At 33.8% G+C, this 20,393-nt stretch overlaps 1 protein-coding gene across 2 annotated transcripts in view; it reads right to left on the reverse strand.

Annotated features, from left to right (window-relative positions):
- Nipbl (NIPBL, cohesin loading factor) overlaps nt 1–20,393 on the reverse strand; it is a 194,191-nt gene that overhangs the window by 63,886 nt on the left and 109,912 nt on the right. For both annotated transcript variants that reach the window (XM_004623432.2, XM_023711959.1), the window contains exons 11-14: nt 5,222–5,404; nt 703–900; nt 390–461; nt 215–304 (exon numbers count right to left, since the gene is read on the reverse strand). In XM_004623432.2, coding sequence (XP_004623489.1) covers nt 215–304; nt 390–461; nt 703–900; nt 5,222–5,404 — 543 coding nt within the window. The remainder of the gene's footprint in view (nt 1–214; nt 305–389; nt 462–702; nt 901–5,221; nt 5,405–20,393) is intronic.

Raw genomic sequence — 20,393 nt, forward strand, 5'->3', positions numbered from 1 at the left:
AAAAAAAAAAAAAAAAAAAAAAAAAAAAAAAAAGACTCAACTATTTTAGTATCCAATTTCTTGTACTAAAGTTTTAAAACATGGAAACATCAACTAAGTATAATTCCACAACTAGATCTCATTTCTTGATTTCACAGATAATGTCTCTGTTCCCGCAGAGTAACTGACAATGAGCTAGACACATTACTAATGACAAATAACTAATTAATTTTACCAAATGCAGTAAAATCCATATCTTCCAAATTATCCAAAATATTCTCTATTGAGGCTGTGAATCTCTTAAAAGTTGATGAGTCCATCATTTCTGCAAGAGAAAAAAAATCATGTCCATATTCCATGTAGTTAAGTGAAGGTGAATTCGATAAATAAAGACAAATTAAAAATATTACCTTCAGGTGTCAGTTTTGGCTCATAGGCTTTCCTTTTCTTCTGCTTTTCTTTTTTCTTCATTTTTCTAGCAACTAAAATGAACAAACAGAAATACTAAAATACAGTGACAATTCAAACTATTTTCATTTTTGTTCCTAATTTGTTTCTAAACATTAAATACTTAAAACAGTGACTACAAAACTACTTTTCTTAATTAAAATTCTGCAGTTGTTAATTAGCTCATACAATATAAAATATACTTCCAAATTAAACCCTCAATTTAAATCAGTTTATGTTAAAAAAAAAAAAAGTCCGTTGACACTGATCAATTACCCTCACTAAGGCTGGGAGGAGGAGAATAATCTTCCATGTCAGAATCTGATGGACTTCGGTTTCGATAACGACCACCACCTGAGCTCCTTCTTCCTTCATGAGAGTGGCCACTCCTCCTATGATCCCCAGAGCTTCTTCTGTCTCGCTCTTCATATTCCCAAGCTTTATCATCATCTTTTTTATGTCGTTTCCTAGAGGCTAGAAGCAAATCCCCATGACAAATAATTTACCTTATTTAAAAAGGCTACTAAAACTTAACTTTACAATGAACCAGCTGGGGTCGGGGCAACTCTCATGTTTGTCTAGGAAATTCTGAGTAAGACACAGAAACAGTACCACTAAGTTACCATGATTTATCTACAGCTAAAACTTTTTACATAAACTCATTTTGCTAATTAACAGATAGAAGGTTCTGGAAATTAAACCATAATGCACATTTCAATGAAAGGTATTGAGAACACTGGTAAAAATTATATGTGAACTTCATAGTTAATTAAGGCTAGTAAAACAAATTTAAGATCTGTAAGAAGAGAACCACATTAAAGCATTCAGATTACTGATGGGGAGCAGAATTTGGGGGGGTCTTTTGAGAAAGTGTTATAGAATATGGGTAACCAAGTATATCATCAAATTAATAAAGCTGAATTATATATTCAAAACTTAGCAATAAATTCCAGAGACTGTAAAGACCTAGTATCAAAAACCCACACAGACAGAATAAACCAACATTGTTGTAAATACTAATATGTTGAGTTTGGCTCTGTAACAATAGGCTTATTAAACACCAAAGAGAACCTTCTAAGCTTATGAATGTTATAGAAACATGTTTACGTGTGTTACCCTCAATCATTTTCCCCATCATTCTAGCAGTTTAAACATTCCGCTAAAATCACCAATATGGACTCAAGATTCTAGGTGGATGTGGCAACAGATTTTGTCTGACACACTCTGATCAACTGGTAATAGCATTAAGTTGAAACTCATTCTGAGTTGCCCAAAAGCATCACTGTGCAGCAAGAAAGGCTGATTAAAGTTTTCTGCAGTGAGAGCTGGAGGGTAGTGCAAATGTCAAATACTTACCACACCTGCTCTAGGGTGCAAAATATCACCAAGTTAAAATCAGGTTGAAAGCTGATGTGTCTTGTCTTGAGATCATATACTGGTTATTATAATAACTACCTGTTGCTGACAGCAATATACTTTCTGCTTTTTGCCCTTTTGCTTCCTTTTTACTTGATTCTTTTTGAAACCCTAACTGCAATAAATATACAAATACTTAAAGACAACTATTTTGAGTTCTCTACTTGTTCAGAGTTAAGGATGTCAATTTCTTATAGATCCATGCACTATATATATCTATACTTATGCCAATATCTTTGTGTGTGGATTATATATGTCTATATACTGGTTAATCTTACTCTTACATGCAGATCTAATTATTTCTATTACTAACTTAAGTTTAAGTCTCTGGTTCTGAACCATTCTGTTCAATTTATGGACAACAGGGTAGGAAAAAGTAATTCTGTTTCTAGTTCTTTGTATTCACAGTTCTGACATAAAGAGGACTCAGACAAGGTCAAGTAGGAGTGGATATATTTAAATCTTCAATGATTTCCTTCATTACACAGAAACACAGTTATAAAGTATGTTAGCAGAGGTCAGATTTTCCATCCTTCTAAGGGTATACTCTTGCATATTTCATTAATAACAGGCTGTTTCAAGTATTGATATAAGTAGGCATGGGAGCACGTGGTAGGAGAAAGGGAGGATAAGTTGTCTTTTTTTTTTTTATAACATTCACTAAATGTTTTTTCAACAAGTACTGAAATGTCTACCAAATAAGAAGGATGTGGCAACTAACAAGCAAACTTCTTTAGAAAGTACTATTCTGTGATCTTGGATGAGGTTATATGCTTATGAACAAAACTAATGTGATCTACTTCAGTCTCTCTACATTTTAATTTCAGAAGCAATTATTTCCAGCATCCAATCCGTGTGTAGAAAATGCTTGAACAATCTTGTACTCATTAGCAATTATATATAATATACTATATTGGTGATAATTGCCTATAGGCTTTGTGGATTTCTATTTTACATTCATTAAAGTTTATGCAGTTTAGATAAAAATGGGGTGAAAAAATCCAACTTCTGTGACATAGTGTTACAATGCAATTATCAGGATCCCAACTCACTGTGGATAGCTTGTTCTTTCTCCACTTCCCTAATTACTCAGAGGGAAGAGGAAGGGGATCAATGAGAGACACATAAATATGACGTAGGCATTTTTACTTTTCATTTCCAAGTTTCACCCCGATTTCTCTTTTGCTTACTTTATCTCACCTCTCCACCTTCATCAGGGCACCCAGTAACTTTATATTTATGCTAGGGTTCTCTGAATCTGTGTGGTTTAATCTTCAAAGTTACTTTGCAATCCTTTCCTCTATTTGTCAGTAACTCTTTTCCTTAGTATAGTTTAGGAAGCCATTTGATGACATAGCAAAATCTTAAAGCAGCACAGTACTTACAACTTATATTCCCATTATATTTTTACATTATGCATTGTACTATATTTTCATTATTGTTTTGGTTAGGGTATAATGACAATTTGTTGATGTCAACTACCAATTAGACAGTCTTCACCACTCCCATCTGTAGTCCCTTTTCTGTAGTTGCTTGTACTGAAATAAGTCAAGAAAATCAGGAAGCTACTGAGACTGCCTTAAAAATCTAGAGAAACTTTTACTTTTCTTAGTATAAGTGAGCCTTAGGTTCTCCAAGTTTTCAAATGCTTGGACATAGACTTAACAGCATCCAGGGCTTTAAAATGAAGTGATATACTCCTATAAAAAGAAACATTTCCCATAACAAAAAGTAAGTAAAAACGTAGTGGTTACACTGATGGCAGTACAAAACACATGGGACTCTAATCTCTTATTTTGTACTGGTTGGACAATTCCACTTAACTTCGAGATACCTTCAAAATTCACAATAATTCAGCAATGCAGGCAGCCACTGTCAATCAACAGAAATTGAAGTATAATTCAAAAATAAAACTGCAATTAAGGGACTTAACAGCTGTTCTAGAAATACTGATGTATTACGAGGAAGGAAAGGGAGTGGAGAAGCATATTTAAATGGGAGTTAATGGGCCAGCAAATTTCCTTTCTCTTTTCATGTTCCAGAACTAACCGTTGTTCCCATATGACCAAAATGTGAGATTATAATTTAAAAAATTAACTTTAGTCATTTTAATATACTGTGTGTAAATACATCTTATCATACAAGTTATAACAATCATACATATAATTAAATGTCAGGTTATCTTTGCTGTATATTTTATTTCAATTTAAAAACTTCAGATTTGTTCATTAATCATAATCTACTGTTCATAGCTCAAGAGCTCACAATTTAAAAAGATCAGAGTAAATGAACATTAGTTAAAAAGTTTGGAGGAGGTGAAGAACTTTCATCAACAATATACACTTAAAAATGGCAGCATGCATCTGTCCTTCCTGCCCTTGCTTGTCACACCTCAATCTATGGACACTAGGTGGAAAAGGTAGAACACACTGGTGGTCTTCCCACTTCTTTTGGTCATTATGACTAAGTCAGTTGGCACACAAGTGAAGATCTCCCATAGTCTGTTTCCACTGAATGCCGTTTAAGTCAAACAAGGTTGCTGACCCCTCTTGGCTAGGCTCAATTCTCTTGCTCCAGAAGAAGGAAGATAGGGATAAAAGAGAAGAACTTTTTCAGTGGACCAGTAGGAAGACAGGCGAGGTATAGCAAGTCTAGTGCAAAGACAGGTGATCACAGTGTTGTAGAGAGGTAGCTGTGTAGTGAAGAAGCCAGCTCTGGAAAACAGTGAAACAAGGGAGGAATTCCAGGACACAGCTGGGCAAAAAGGAGAAGCCAGGTCCAAACCACAAAGATAATCCACAATGTGGCTAATCCATTCACAATTTAGTGATAGTATGGTTTTAAATATTTCTTCATCTGGCTATCTCCTACGTGTCCTTCAAGACTCGACTCAAGTGTCACCTCTTCCAGTAAGCATTCTCTGAACCCCCACTCTGATTTGGATGCCAATCCAATGTGTTCCCACAGCACCCTGGATTTACTTTTACAACTATACTATAATAATTTATTAACATATTTCCCCCAATAGACTGAAGACTCTGAGATAGGGGTCATATTTGTATTTTCATTCTCAGTGCCTGGCATATACTAAGAGTTCAATAAATGTATGTATGTTAAATACACACAGATACATACCTGGTCTCTCTCTCTCTCTCTCTTTTTTACACTAATTGTAGCTTATTTGAATTTTTTTCCTTGGTGCCAACTGATCCCACCTTTCATACAATTTTTTTTACAAGTACAAATAAAAAAAAAAAAAAACCTTTGTATACTACATCATTAAGAATTAAATTTACTTTGCTTTTGTTAACCCCCAAATTATGAGACAAACACATCAATCTACCTTTTTAATTTTTAAAAAAAGTTATATAATACTTACACTCAAAAGCTTCATCACTATCATTATCTTCATCTGAACTGATTTCAGCATATTTTGGCTTTTCATTAACTGTGCTACGCTTGCGTTTGTTCATTTTCACACGTTCACAAAGTGGCATGGTAGATTCAATTTCTGCCAGGAGTTCAGGGGGTAATTCTTTTAACACTGATTGATCTATACTACCTATTAATGAAAGGTAAGAAATAATTTATATCTGATGATACAGGAATAACTTTCACCAAATTAGCACAATAATAAATTAGAACTATAGTTGTTTTGTCACTTAAAAATTGTAATACATTTACGTGCATTTACATAAACACACACATATACATATACACAAATAGAACACATTACCATAAAAATTCAGCACTGTTCCACTGATTTTTGACACAATACCTGTATTGGTCTGCACTTACTAAAAACTTTCTGAAACCGGAGATGCAGATATTAGAAGCAGATAGCACTTCAGTTTCTTGATAGTACCACATCCAAATTTGTTTTCTGGTGTCTGGAGTTTACATGTCTATCTAGTCTGAAACTAATCTATTTAGCAGAAATGATAAGAGTTGGAGTATACTTACCATCTCCTTCTTATGATTTGGCAGTTGTGTAGGTTAGCTTGGACATAAGACTTATACAATATGCTGTTTTTATCTATCACTGTCTATATGAGTAGTATGTTAATGCCTTTATAATTGTGGAAAATTTTAAAACAGATAAATTATTTGTTTTATCTTGATTCTGTCAGAAACATGGAAAGTGGGATAAACAGACCAAATAATTTAAAATATAAATGCCTATAACTGAAAGGAATATTCATGTCAGTTAAGAAGTTTGTAATTTCCCACAAAAAGTATAAAGAAATACTAACATATTACAATAAGATTCATTAACATCATACTACCAAAACCTAGGCAATATACATATATAGAACAGACACAGTTTCTACAAAGAGATGATTTATGAGAATTTTCTTTCTTAAAAATCTATTTGGCAGAGGGCCTCACTACACTGCATGGACTCGTAGTGATCCTGTTTTCAGCTGGGATTACAGGCATGTGTCACCACACCTGGAGGTGGCCGAAGTATACCGGGGGTGGGGCCGGCATGGTCTGTGGTGCTAGAGATTGAACTCCGGTTCCTGTGCTTGCCTGAGCAGGTTCTTAGTCCACTGAGATATTTCACTGTATACCTCCCTCCCCATCTTATTAGCATTTTCTTGACAATTTAAAAATTAAAAAGAAGTAGCAAAAGCTATTTGCTCAGGAGAATTTATGCTTGATGACTTAGAGGTAACAATTTTAAGTTACTGGGCTGGTATTACATGCTGCGCAGCCCTGCCCACAGGGCGGCCAGAATCCCATCGTGGTAGTGCATGCCTGTAATCCCAGCACTGGGCAGACTGAAAAGCAGGAGGATCACCATGAGTCTGAGCTGCGTAGTGAGACCCTATAACAACCAAATACATATAAATTTTTTAAAAGTTATTTCTTATGTAAATCTTTGGATGGGACTATAAAAATGAAGCCTTACCTGGTAAATTTTATGAATTAGGAAGAGTGTATTTTAGTGGCTTATAGCAGAAAATATTAACAATTTTAAATCAACATTAACACTATCCTTTGGAACATTTAAATAACAAGAGTGGTTATATGAAGAATAAAAAAAATCTTGACAGAAAAATATATAGGTAGCAAGACATATTTCAAATCTCAAGAAAACACAGTCAAATAATTCAAGCTATACAACATAACAAATTAACCTCAATGGAAGAACCACCCTTTATTCTTTTGAAGCTTTGATATTATGAAAAGTTGTTTCAGTAGCTATCTTCTGTTCTTCTAAATATATGCACGACAACAATTTTACCCAACTTTTGGTGCCTGTTAATATCTTAAAGATTTCATTGAGAATCCTTAATCATTAACGACATAATTTAACATGTTATGTACTGTTTTCTTTGTACAGCGGTACCTTAGTTCATGAACTATCTCGTTTGTGAGCAACACGGTTTAAAAATAAAATTTGTACTTCGCAAACTATGTTGGGTGATAAACATGACTGTGGCCATTTTTCCTGCACCAAACACAAACTTGGGTACTTTTCCAAAATCAAACAAATTAAGTTTATAGAACAAGGTACCTTTGCACTGAGTTTGTTAACTGAAATTTTATCTGAGAATGCCTTTTTAAAAGAATATTGGTAGGATAAATCAATTTTAGCTTTGCATTGTCATTATCTTCAGCTCCAAGCTAAACATGTCCTACATCTATTATTTAAACTTTCAATGCTCAAAACACCTTTAATTAAGCATACGTTTTTTTTTTTTCAAAATTTTATTGATAAACAGCAATGAGACAATTTCAAATCAAATCGGAAGTACAGTTTCAACAAATAATACACTGCATATATTCTTCTTAGTGGTTAACTGCTGTACAAGATGCGGACTTGAGATCCTATTTACAAACACCATTAGAACAAATCATTCTATTCATTAAGAGAATGCAACTATATATCTATCCTAATGACTTTGAATACACAGATATAAAATGGACATTCATCTGTATACCCCATTTTTTCTAAGTTCCGTTATTTGAATATTATAGGTGTGTAAACTCAGCAAAATATTCTAAGAGTCCAGTAGCCCATAATAGCATTGGGTCTTCTGTTTAACTGGCAATGTCAGAAATTATTGACCTGAGTCCCCCACAGTTCAATATAATAACATGGCTTTACTTCCTATATTTCGTCTTCATACTTTTCTGCTGGATGGTTAAGACCAAGGTAAAGCAGGACCTGTGCAACAAGAGTTGTAGCTTTTTGGTCTGAGAAGGTCAGTGAAATGCCCTCAGGATTTATCCTGAGATCCTGTACCTCAGATTGTAGAACCTTTGTCAGTGCAGCCATGTGGATGAGTCACGGCCATTGCTTGGCCAATGTGCTCTCTGTGAAAGCCTGAGAGTGTTTTCTCCCCATGTGACTCTCCTTAGGCACACTCTACGTCATCGATCACTTTCCTCTTTGGCCCCATAATCTCCTTGATCAGAAAATTTGGGACACTACCGAGGTACATGATGTTACAGTACAAGTTCTCATATGTCCTGAGTCTTAATTGACCTTAGAAGGTTAGGCCCAAAATGTTGGCTTTCCTTGCAGCCCTCCTTTTTCTCTAATTTTGGTCTGCAAAACTAGGTTGTTAACCATCCAGAAGACAAGCTTATTGTTATCAAACGATTTAGGCTATTAGGCTTAACCTCACTATCTCACTGCATTTCAAACATCTTAGGCATAATAAGAAACAGGTATTTTTCATCAAGTATTGATATACTGAACTTTAAGTCCCTGCATAATAAAGCATACGTTTTTGATGGAGACTTTTTAGTATGTATCTTCCACTTTCCACATAAGCTATAACTACGTGTGCATATACAGAAATGGTCGACAAATGCTTTGACTGTTTAATGATGATTCATCATTTATGCTTACTTACAAAGGTACTTCCCTTTATAGCTTGCAAATTGCTGTATTTTATAGACAAATGAGGATATTTTTGAAATCTTTAAACCCGGGAAAAGTTTTGTAGCATTTAGAACATTTTAATTCCTTTGGTTATGGGTAACACAAATAAATTTGTCCTTTTCCCCAAAACTACAGCCCTCATTTGTACTGGACACTGAAAATAAAGGCTTACATATATATGAAGACTGATCAAACTACATAATCAATGTTTAGATTAAAAAAAATTAGAGTGAAGAATACTGACATTAATCTTTAAAATAATCCCCTTGATTCAAATGCATTCATTCCATTGTTCTTGCTATTTTCTAACACAGTTTTATAAGTTCTCTTTCATAAATGTCTTACACAGTTGCACTGCTGTGGCTGCCTCAATGAATTTAAAACACTGACATTTCATGGTTATTTTGAAATTGAGGAAGAGTAAAAAGTTCCATGGTCCCAGATCTGGCACATAAGGTGGATGTGGACACATTATGTTTTTATGAGCCTGCCTTTCTTTCCATTAGATGGCACTTGGCAACAACATTTGCTGGATTGCTTTTCTTTTTTTCTTCATATCTAATGAAGATATGAAAGATGACTTCCAGAACTGCTTCAAAAGTGGCAAAAATGATGGAATATGTGTACCTGCATGAAAGGAGTATCCTGACTAGACTAATAACAATATGTCTTGTACTACTGTAAATTTTTATTTTTATTTTATTTTTTTAAATAGGCTACCAATGTAACTATTTCATTTATTTATTTATTTATTTGTTTGTTTGTTTGTTTGTTTATTTAGCGGAACCGGGGACTGAACTCAGGCCCTTGCGCTTGCCAGGGAAGCACTTATTCCACTGAGCCATCTCCCTGGCCCCTACTGTAAATTTTTAAACTTTAGACACATTGTGTTTTTTGATCATCCTTTGTAAATACATGCTTTACCATTGAGCTACATACCCAGCTGCCAGCAAAGGAGTTTTCTTTTTAAATCCTAATGTTTTTCAGAGTTTAATTCATGTCACAAAAATATACGGGCTTGACACTAATAATCCAGAATTAATATAAATTGCCTGAAAATGTCAGTCTCTGCTTTCTTCTTTATCTTCTTACAAATAATCCCCAAAATAGCCAACATAAGAAAAACCTGTTTTTATATCTTATCTGGTAATGCTACTATTAATGTTCATGGTAGGTTATCCACTCTTATTAAATTAACAATATTAACAAATTTAAGTAGCTTAATATTCTCTTGCACCTCTATGCACCTTTGAAAGTTACACTGCAACAATTCAAAGACCATATATATGATTTATTTCTGAAGATGATCGAACCTGGGGGGGGGGGCCTCTAGCAATGGTTAATGTACTGTCCTCCAAAAAAGAACCTAGTTTCATTCTAAATGGAACTATCTATTCTACAAGGTTATATGTTTTCTGAAGGAATCACATCTTTTCTTTTAACAAACTGACACAATCACATCCCTCATTTAAAAAGACAAAATAAAATATAACTTCCTTTATATTCTGTCCCCAGGATCTTCAATACATTATCAAGGATCCAAAGAACTGCTTGAGTTTTAATAAAAATGAATAAATAATGAATACTTAAAATTACCAATATGATGCATGTATTTATTTACATTCTTTCTCATGAGTTAGGAATTGTCTCTTCATGTAAACATTTTATCTATTTCTTAATACACTGATGATTTAAGGATTTTTTTTTTTTTGCTATTGTAAAGACTTCAGACTGCCAATGTCATCATTATCTTTCTCACTTCATTTCTTTTGTCCCAAGCCATTAAAAGACCTGAAGTCGAAAACTGAGTGATTTGATAACTATCAATGTGCTTTGTTTTTTAAACAGAAAGATAACCTTGTCATTAAAAAAAAAAAAATCACCTTTATTATTCATACTTGTTTTCAAACTATAGTTTCAGTCACCTTTGGAAACCAGTTATGGTCAGAAATAAAATCAATAAATAGAAATCTCTGAATTTTGTAAGTCACTGAAAACAAGTTGAGAGCTATGTATCAGTGACATTTCTTTTGTTAACCTACAGCTGTAATAGCAGGACTATCAATCAGATCTTTAACTCCCAATTAGAGGTATGCAGGGCAGCAAAAAGAAAAATTCAGTATTTCAAGTTGTACATCTGCCATTCTTGTGATCCTACATTATGTTCACAGTGTTTGAAAATGCTTTTTGGTACAAATGGCCTCTTAATACAAAGCAACTACCTGTTTTGAAGCTTATAGGCAGTATAGGTGAAGACTACATAGAATATTGATGACATAGCTCTAATACATGTGAGAATACAAACAAAGGAGACAAAGTGAAGAGAAATGGAGAAAACATAGCAAACAAAAAATGTGAGACTGAATTATAAGGCCAAGTCCTTGATTGTTTCTCCTACAGGAAACGCTGTACTTAAACCATGGGTAAAAAGGATGAATCATTAGGGATTGAAATCCTCAGTCAACACAGGGATATAGGATACCAGTAAATAAAAATTTTGAGGTCACAAAATGCTGGCCTCAGGGAATAACTTTGATATGTGTTTGGGCAGTTATTTGGAAGCAACAAAAACACAGGAAAAAGGAGAAATCATTTTAAGACTCATGTTGAGTGAAACTGAGAGGAGTAAAATTCAGTTTCCACAGTATATATCAACTACTATCAGGGTAATAGGGGACCTGTACTTTACAAAGGGGGTAAAGTCTCAATATAAGGAAACAGGGGTTTAGGTATACTGGATCACTGAGAAGAAAAGTAGGAATCAAATAATTAGATTTATATTTTATGCAGTGGTTCAGGGTAACTAGAAGTGATGCAGTATGATATAATCTGGTATAAAGTTGTAATTTTGACAAAAAGATAATAGCATCCTGACGCTAGTTGGAAATCTAATGCTTATGAAGGATTACAACAAAAAATTTGGCTCTGGGAGTTGTCACGTCACACTTAGTTATTTTTTTCTGATGGTATCTAAGAAATACTCTTAAGACCAATACAAAGAACCACAGAAATTAACAGGTCAGTATTGGAATGGCACAATATGCATTTTATTTCCTACCTCAAGTCACAATAAAAAGTTTGAGGTCCTTTAAATTTTATAGTTTCTACCTCTCTCAAAATAGTGAAATAAAGTAAAAAGATCTTTATCAGTTAATCTAACCTAAAGTGTGGGCTCTGCCCTATATTTCATAGATAAATGTACAACATAAGATAATTTGATTAATCTATTCAAAATTAGTCAAAAATTTTTACTTATAGCCTGACAGAATATTAGCCATCTCATATCAGAAAGCTTACTAAGCTATACCTGTAATGATGATATAAAAATTATAGTGTTTTATATTCTTGAAGTCCTGTTAAAACCTGGACTTACTCAGAAATTCTCATTTTTTATGTACATCTTTTCAAAAAGCACCATGCACACCTCTTCTTTAAAGCAAGACAAATGACTGATGCATGATCTTTATATTGAAAAGATCACGTTCCACTATGTTGTAAGTGGCGATGGCTCTGGAAGCTAACTGAAGGATGTAGTGCTGCACACCTTTAATCCCAGGCACTGAGAAGACTGAAGCAAAAGGACCGAAAAGTTTGAAGCCACCTGGGCAACTTAACAAAACACTGAAAATCTTGAAAAAAGCCGAGACTATAACTTAGTGGTAGAGTACTTAGCACACTTGAGGTCTGCTCTTGAATCTCAGCAACATGCACATGAACACACTTAACTAGGTAGTACATAAAGCTTTATGACAGTATTTTAAATGATCCAGGCTTTGGTTCCAAATTCTGTAGGTCTGCTTGTAATTTGCTGCCCTATGTATACTTAGACTCTGTTGAAAATATAGAAAATTCAATATACAGCAAATGTCAAATACACCATTCTGGCAAATTTATCCCAGGAAAATAAATTCAATAAAATGAAAAAGCTCTATGTAGAAATGGGTTTAGTTTTAGCTACTATAACCTGAAATGTCCAAAAGAAGGGCAACACTGTGAAACAATATATCACATAAAAGGATATTTATAAATGCTGGCATTGTAAAAAGGCAAAATGATAAGTATGATACTGCATCTATGTGAAAAGCATGTGATAGGAGTGAAATTTTTCCCAAAGAAACACACACTTATGTTTTAGGAAAACAAGAAAAGAATCAGTGATCATCTGTGAAAGATAAGTAAATGTATCACAAAGATCATGATTTCCAACAAAGATGAGATGAAGATGAAGTGAGAAAAGTAGAATATAAAGAACACGACCAAAGTAAGTAGAAGCTATTATTATTTACACAACATCTAAGAGCGTAAGTTTAAATGATCTGTCCTAGAAAGAGCAAAATATCCAATAGAGAAAAAAAGGAGGAAACTAAAAACAGTTAAGTTTTAGTAAAGTCATTTTGAGAGTAAAAGTGATGTTACTGGATTATACATCAGAAATGTTGCTGCAACAATGATTTGTGGAATGGGTTGGAAAGAGACACCAGAACAGAAATTTTCCAGAAGCTATTTGATCAAGTCTATGTCAAAAATTAAGGACATGCCATGAATTTAACTATTTTAAAAGATAATAGTGCTACCAATATATACTTACCATATCCCATGGAGGGAAGGATTAGCTCAATATACCATTAGTGGGCTGGTGAGATGGCTCAGTGGTCTAAAGCACCTACTTAGAACAAGCTTAGCAAAGCACAGGGACCGCGGTTCAATCCCCCAGCACCACATGCCAGCCAGCCCCGCCCCCTGGTGGGCTGAGCTGGCCACACACACACACACACAAATAAATAAAAATTTAAAAAAATAAAAATTTAAAAAATTTTAAAAAAAAAATATACCATTAGTATACAGAATGTGTTAAGTAACGTAGAAACCAGAAAATGGAAAATGAATGATAATAACATTCATATATTGGTATTTATACTACTCAAGTATGTAGTCAATTTGATCAAGTATCAAAATATATTAGGCTGGGCATACAGTTCAGGGGCAGAGCAATTGCCTAGTATGCAAAACCCTAGGTTTGATTCTCAACATTGTAAATTAAAAAGAATATTATTAGCTACTCAACTAAGTACTATTATATTAGGCTGAATGTGTAGCAACATATAGAAAAAGATTTTCTAACAGAAGTAGCTAGGAATGGTATTTTTTCTGGATACTTTTTCTGAACACAAATGGCTATAAAACAATGTTTAATCAATCTAGCCTTATTTTACTTCACTGTACTGAACGTTAGAAGATTCAAATTCCCTATACTGGCCATGTTTGTTTTATCTTCTATTCTTGTTCTAAGAACCTGCTTGAACTTTAGCTCCCTCTTCCTTAAGAACTGTATTATCATTATCTCTATAGTTATCCATATGTATCTTGATGGGACCATGAGCTTGATGTGATCATTGTGTTGTGTTTATAGTACCTAGTAAAGTGTTAGGGATAATGAAGACGCCCAGAAACAATTTTTCTGAATGCTTAGTGTTACGATTAGAATGAACATGCGGTCTTACATTTCTCCAGTTGAAAAGCCTTTTTGAAATGCTGTAGACAGTTCTTAGTTGTTTTATACTGGTAAACACAAAAGTATACCCATGAAGGGAAAAGATGTAGACAGTATTTCCTTAATGTGACAAACTGAAAATATTTTAAAGGCAATTTGTCTATATACAATAAAATTTAATTTCTTCTACATATAATTTTTATGTTAATAACATATAAGCCCCCAGTATACTAAGATAAGTACCAGAATACCCAAATAAATATATTTGAATTAACTTCATACTGCAGTTACAAATGGGTTATAAAATAATTTTAAACTCTAGATCTTTTTTTTTTTTTAATGTATTTGTTTGTTACAGGGTCTCACTATCCAGCCTGGACTCATAGTGATCTTCCTGTTTTTAGCCTCCTCAGTGCCAGGATTACAGGTACGCGCCACTAAGCCTGGATTCTGGAAGGCTCAACCTGCCTTGAGGGCAGGGCTGGTGCGGCATATGGTGCCAGGGGTTGAACGTGGTCCTTGTGCTTGCCTAAGCAGGCACGTCAGTCCGTTGAGCTATCTCGCTGGCCCCTAAATCTATCTTTTAATATATACATAAGCATACTCAAACGGCAGTGGGAACTAAAAAGTTCGTATCACATTTGCTATACAGTAACGAACAATCTAGTTATCACATTCACCTATATAAACCTGACTGCTGGGATTATACCTGTGCACCACATCTGGGTTTTTCATTAAATAAGGCCTGGGAGATGAAATTCTTCTTATCACTTGTTTTTGTAAATAAAATTTTACAACACATTTATTTGGTTTGGTACTACAATGTTAGAGATAAGTAATCCACAAAAACTAAAACAGTTATTATATTCTCCTCTATGGAAAATGTCTGTTGACTTCTGATTATTGTATTCAAAAAGGAACAAGTGACACCTACCCTGTAAGTGGAGTCATGATATATACTTTGTGTTATGTCACTGCAAAGTGGTTTCTTTTATGAACAAAACCCCCAAAAATTGGTTTGTAGCAACTGAAAAAACATTAGAAGTGAAACAGGCAAAAGAAATATTCAAGAAAAATCTAGTTTATGCTGCATTGTTTTAACATGCATACCAATACTACAATGTCCAGTTGCCAAATTACTGTAAAAGACTTTTCATAAAAAGAACCAATGCTGTCTAGAAAGTTTATTGTATAAAAGACAATTTACTATTCTAAAAGTGAATGAGGCAAATTCTGAAAGATTAAGATTTATCTAAGTTTTTGATTCCACTGCTTCTTGCACTATAATTTAAAATGGGGTTAAAGGAGAATTTTCAAAAACTGGAACACCAGAAGCCAGATAATTCTAGTTTTTTGAGGTGTGGGGGTAAGTTCAATACATATTTAAAAAATCCACTTTCTATTGCAGTATTGAGTAGGTAGCAATTATCTTACTAATGCAGCAGACCCTTTTCAGGGATGTTAAATATTATTTCTTAAGTAGAAGATTCCCTCAGAATTAGTATTTGTTAGCTTTTCACCTATCAATCATATACAGATATGCAAACCCTGTGGAAGCTGTTTTGGGGCTGGTAAGACACAAAATAAAAAAAAATCTTCAGCGAACTTTAATAAACTTAATTTTTATGAAGTTACTGTTTAATGCATCTCTTGAAAAATCTTACTAACTTGTATTTTTAAGCATAATTTGGATCCAATAGTTCTACAATGAAACTCATGGGCATAAGTTTTAAAAATATTGTGTATTATGCCAACATCTATAATAAATCTCCAAATATTTCATGAAGATGTCACTGATAATAAGTCTTTATTTGAGCTGTATGGAAAGATATTTTATAGACTGCTCAAATAAACCAAAACAAATTTTCACTATCATATCATTAAAGATTACTGAATATACCAATCTACTGTAAAGAAAATATCAACAATTCTCCAATTTAGGAACAAATAAACCATGCCACAATTTCACTAAGAAACAGTACATTCTCCCAAACTCAGAGAAACTGAGAGTTCTAAACACAATCCAATCAGATTAGGTTGTTCAGTGCTAAGTAAACCAGTTAATGTAGTCATCTCCACTCAGCAAGGTAGTTTCTATATGAGAAAACTGAGGTGAAATAACTACCCTAATGAAGTCTAATAGGGACTGTAATCATCAAACCCAGTGAATATACAAATCAATAATTTTGACCTGAGAGCTGGTCAGTGAAATTCTAGTCAAGGTCACTATCAGGAGGGATGATCACAACAATAGATAAAGAATGTCACATGGAAGCACTGAGTGCAATAAGGGAGAAAAAACACTAGTTGAGGGAAGCAGGGGAAGGGAGAAGGAAAATTATTTCCTTAAATTATTGTTTTGACTACTGATATTAAGCTTATAGCAACATGTAAGGCATGTTAGCTGATGATCATAACGGAAAATATTTTAAACATTCAGAAGTTCCAAAAGGGTATTTCTGCCATACTCACTATAAGGAATAAATAAGATGATGTGAAAAAGAATGAGGCTGATACTGAATCTACTATGTAGCAACTATAAATAAAAAAGTGGGTGAAAGAAATTAAACAGTTGAGTAGGTTTCCACTGGACTTTTTTTTTTTTTTTTTGCAGTACTGGGGATTGAACACAGGACCCTGAGCTTGTCAGGCAAGCAGTTATTCTACTGAGCTATCTCACCGGCCCTCCACTGGATTTTAATTAAAATTATACAAAGTTTAAGGAATAGGATATTGAAAATTACCTCTTGTACTAGGGTGTACAGATAGGTGGGTACATAAAAGATAAAAAATAAAATGTAACAATATCACTTTATGTTTAGTATGTTCATACAAGAGGCAAAAATAGCTGGGCCTTATGGCTCATGCCCATAATCCCAGCACTTGGGAGGTTGAGGTAGCATTTTGTGGGTTTGAGGCCAGCTGGGTTACAAACCCTGAACTGCACAGTGAGACCCTGTCTCAAAAGGCCAGAAAGAAACAAAACAAAACATGAGTAATCTAATTTAGTGCAACCATATACTTCTATTACATATTCAAAATTTCTCATCTTAAGGCTATTCAAGGAAATTTCAAATTACCCACAAGATTCTTTGAATCCATTTTTATTTATCTATTTATTTGGTACAGAGTCTTGCAACACATATTGGACTCATAGTGATCTTCTTATCTCAACCTCCTCAGTGGGCATGGCACACCTGGTGCTCTGGGGCCAAAATGGCATCAAAGCACGGATCAAACCTAGGTCCCTGTGGTGTCCAGGCAGGCGCTTAGACTGCCGAGCTATCTCCCCAGCCTTACCCTCAAGATTTGAGTATGTAATATACGCACATCAGATAAAATACTTAAAGATGAAATTTTATGGCTATTCCAAGAAAGAAAAACATGGTAAGAAGTTTGGTCCTGAAAATGAATACAAAATTATTCTAGTAACATTCAGATTAATTCATTAACTAGAAAAACAAATCTGCAAAGAAAATCTTTGTGCACTCAAATTTTAAGCTAGACCATGGAAACGGGTTTGTGCCCATCAACAAATGAAGGGATAAGGCAAATGTAGTATTTACACACAATGGAGTGCCATGCTGCCATAAAAATAAACTCGAGGCAGTTATGGGTAAGTGGATGCAATATGAGAACATAAACGTTAGGTGATAGAAGTCAGATACACAGAATCTAGTAACACATGGTCCCTCTAATATGAGAAACACAACACACACACACACAAAGAACAGGACAGAATGAGACAAACAGAAATAGGAAGAAGTTAAAATACTTCTCCAAATTGTGTATTTCAAAATTATTTTAATATATGCTAATTTGTTTCATTTATACTATTAGTTTACCTTACTTCACCGAATCAAGTTTTGCGTCATTATTTTTTGTAAGAATCTTTTTGAGCTAAGTCTTGCACTCTACTTTGAAAATAATGATACAAAGTCTGTTAACAATTGTTATTCTCTTATTATTTTGTTACAAAATTTTATTTTTTTCATACCACAAAAAAGTAGGGCTGGAGAGACAGGTCACCAGTCTAAGCACCTGCCTGGCAAGTGTAAGGACCCAGTACAACATGCTGTGCTGGCCCTACCCTGCATGTTCTGAGCAGGCCTGTAATCATAGCTCTGGGGAGGCTGAGACAGGAGCATCACTACCAGTCTAAGCTGTGTGGTAAGACCCTGTACCGAACACATGCAATTAAAAAAAAAAAGTAATAAAAGAGAAAATCTTCGTGAAGAATTAAGAATCCACAACTGTGCTTCATATGCAAGTAATACAAAAAATCCTAACAGTGACTACTTAGTAACAGAGATTTAAACTAAAATCAGAAGAACATTACTTACAAAATAAAAAAAAGATTGTAGGATGCAAAGGCAAGATATCTAACATGGCACTCTGAAATAAATCTAAGGATTGAAATACTCTTTGAATAAAAAGCTTTGCATATAATTGCTAATATTAATATATGTGTACGCATATATTAACATGCATGGAATATATGTACGTCACTCCTAATAAGAGTAGACATCTAGTCTAACACGCACATGTACACACATATACCAGTCACTCTTGTAGACAGACACCTAGTCTAGGTATACTAATGTGATCATTTTTGCTATACACATTTGTGTTAAAAGTATATTTATGACAGACATGTATTAGCACTAAGAAGATATATTCACAGGCAATGGAATTACATGCGAAAAAAACCATGGAAAGTGAGACAATCTTTCTGATTTGGAACTATACTGACTTCTTAATGTTCTTTAAGCAGTTGTAAAACCTGCTAGAACAGAGCTAAGAAAGCAAGATTAGTGTAAGCTGACAAGTGCAGGAAGAGAAAGATGGCCCAGATGATCAAGGAAACAAGGGGTACCACTTTCCATCTTTCAACTGACTCTTCTGGAAGTGTTTAACTATCCCTTATTTATAAATAGATGCTACCCCTCAACTTCCACTAAAAAACTTTGAAGAAAGTCTTTTCTGGACGACAATTCCTGTACTAGCTCTATATTCTCTAAAACCTCTTTTATATGAACAAGTAATTCTGAGAAGAGGAGGTGAAGCTAAATAACAGACTACGTATGAATTTTGTAGGTCTAGTTGTTGTAACTTTAAAACTAAAAGCTTCACTAAAAAAAGTTAGCATTTCAGAAGACAATCGTTTTTCCTATTTGAAAGTCAAAACAAAACAAATTTTAAGTTTGATTACGATATAGTAACAATAAAATAGATTAGACATAAGTTACCTATTTAGTTATTTACAGTAATACCGTGTTTTCAAGGGGCTGTTTTTGGAACATAAAGTGTATCAGCATGCTATGGAAATTATAAGCACTACGCTTTTGTACCTAATATTACTTCAGGACTACACAATTCTGTGATGATGCAAATATCACCTTATCAGTGTTGAACAATATGGTAGTCAACAGGCACATGTGACTACTGAAGAAATGAATTCTAAAAATTTTGCTTAATTTATTTTAATTTCAATTTGAAAAGCCAAAAAAGGCTACTGACTACCATTCTGGGCAGTATAATTCTAGATTTCACTATTTGCTTCTAAGTATATATAAATCTAAATTTATAGTAAAACTCTTTCATAGAATTAAAACCTAGTATCAAACTTCCAGCTCTATTTCTTTTAAACTACATCTCTATTTAGATCATGTTTTTAGATTGCATGGGCTAAACAGGCCATGCCACACAGCATACATAAAAATAAATTTTTACAAGTTTACACAAAATACCAAATAATATTGTTTTGCATGCATAAATTGCCATTATAGTCTCGGCAATTCAGATTCTAACTTCTTAATGTTTCCCCCTCAAATTATCTTATGTAAGTCTCCAGAGGACTTAATTTTCCAAACATGAAAAAGTTAACACTACTTCCATCCCTACAAATTTACAATTTAGCCAATTAAGAAGTAAATATCATTCTCTTTTGTCTTTGTATTAACTGGCCAAAGCTATCTACTTTTGAAATATAAAACTTATTTCATAGTCTCTTCAGTATATAATCTTTCAAGTTATTTTTCTTTTTTTTTCGAAGTTTTATTGATAAACAGATAGCAATGAGATAGTTTCAAATCAAATCGGAAGTACAGTTTCAACAAATAATACACTGCATATATTCTTCTTAGTGGTTAATTGCTG

This window comes from Octodon degus, unplaced genomic scaffold (genome assembly GCF_000260255.1).
Source record: "Octodon degus isolate 3935 unplaced genomic scaffold, OctDeg1.0 scaffold00002, whole genome shotgun sequence".
NCBI lineage: Eukaryota > Metazoa > Chordata > Mammalia > Rodentia > Octodontidae > Octodon > Octodon degus.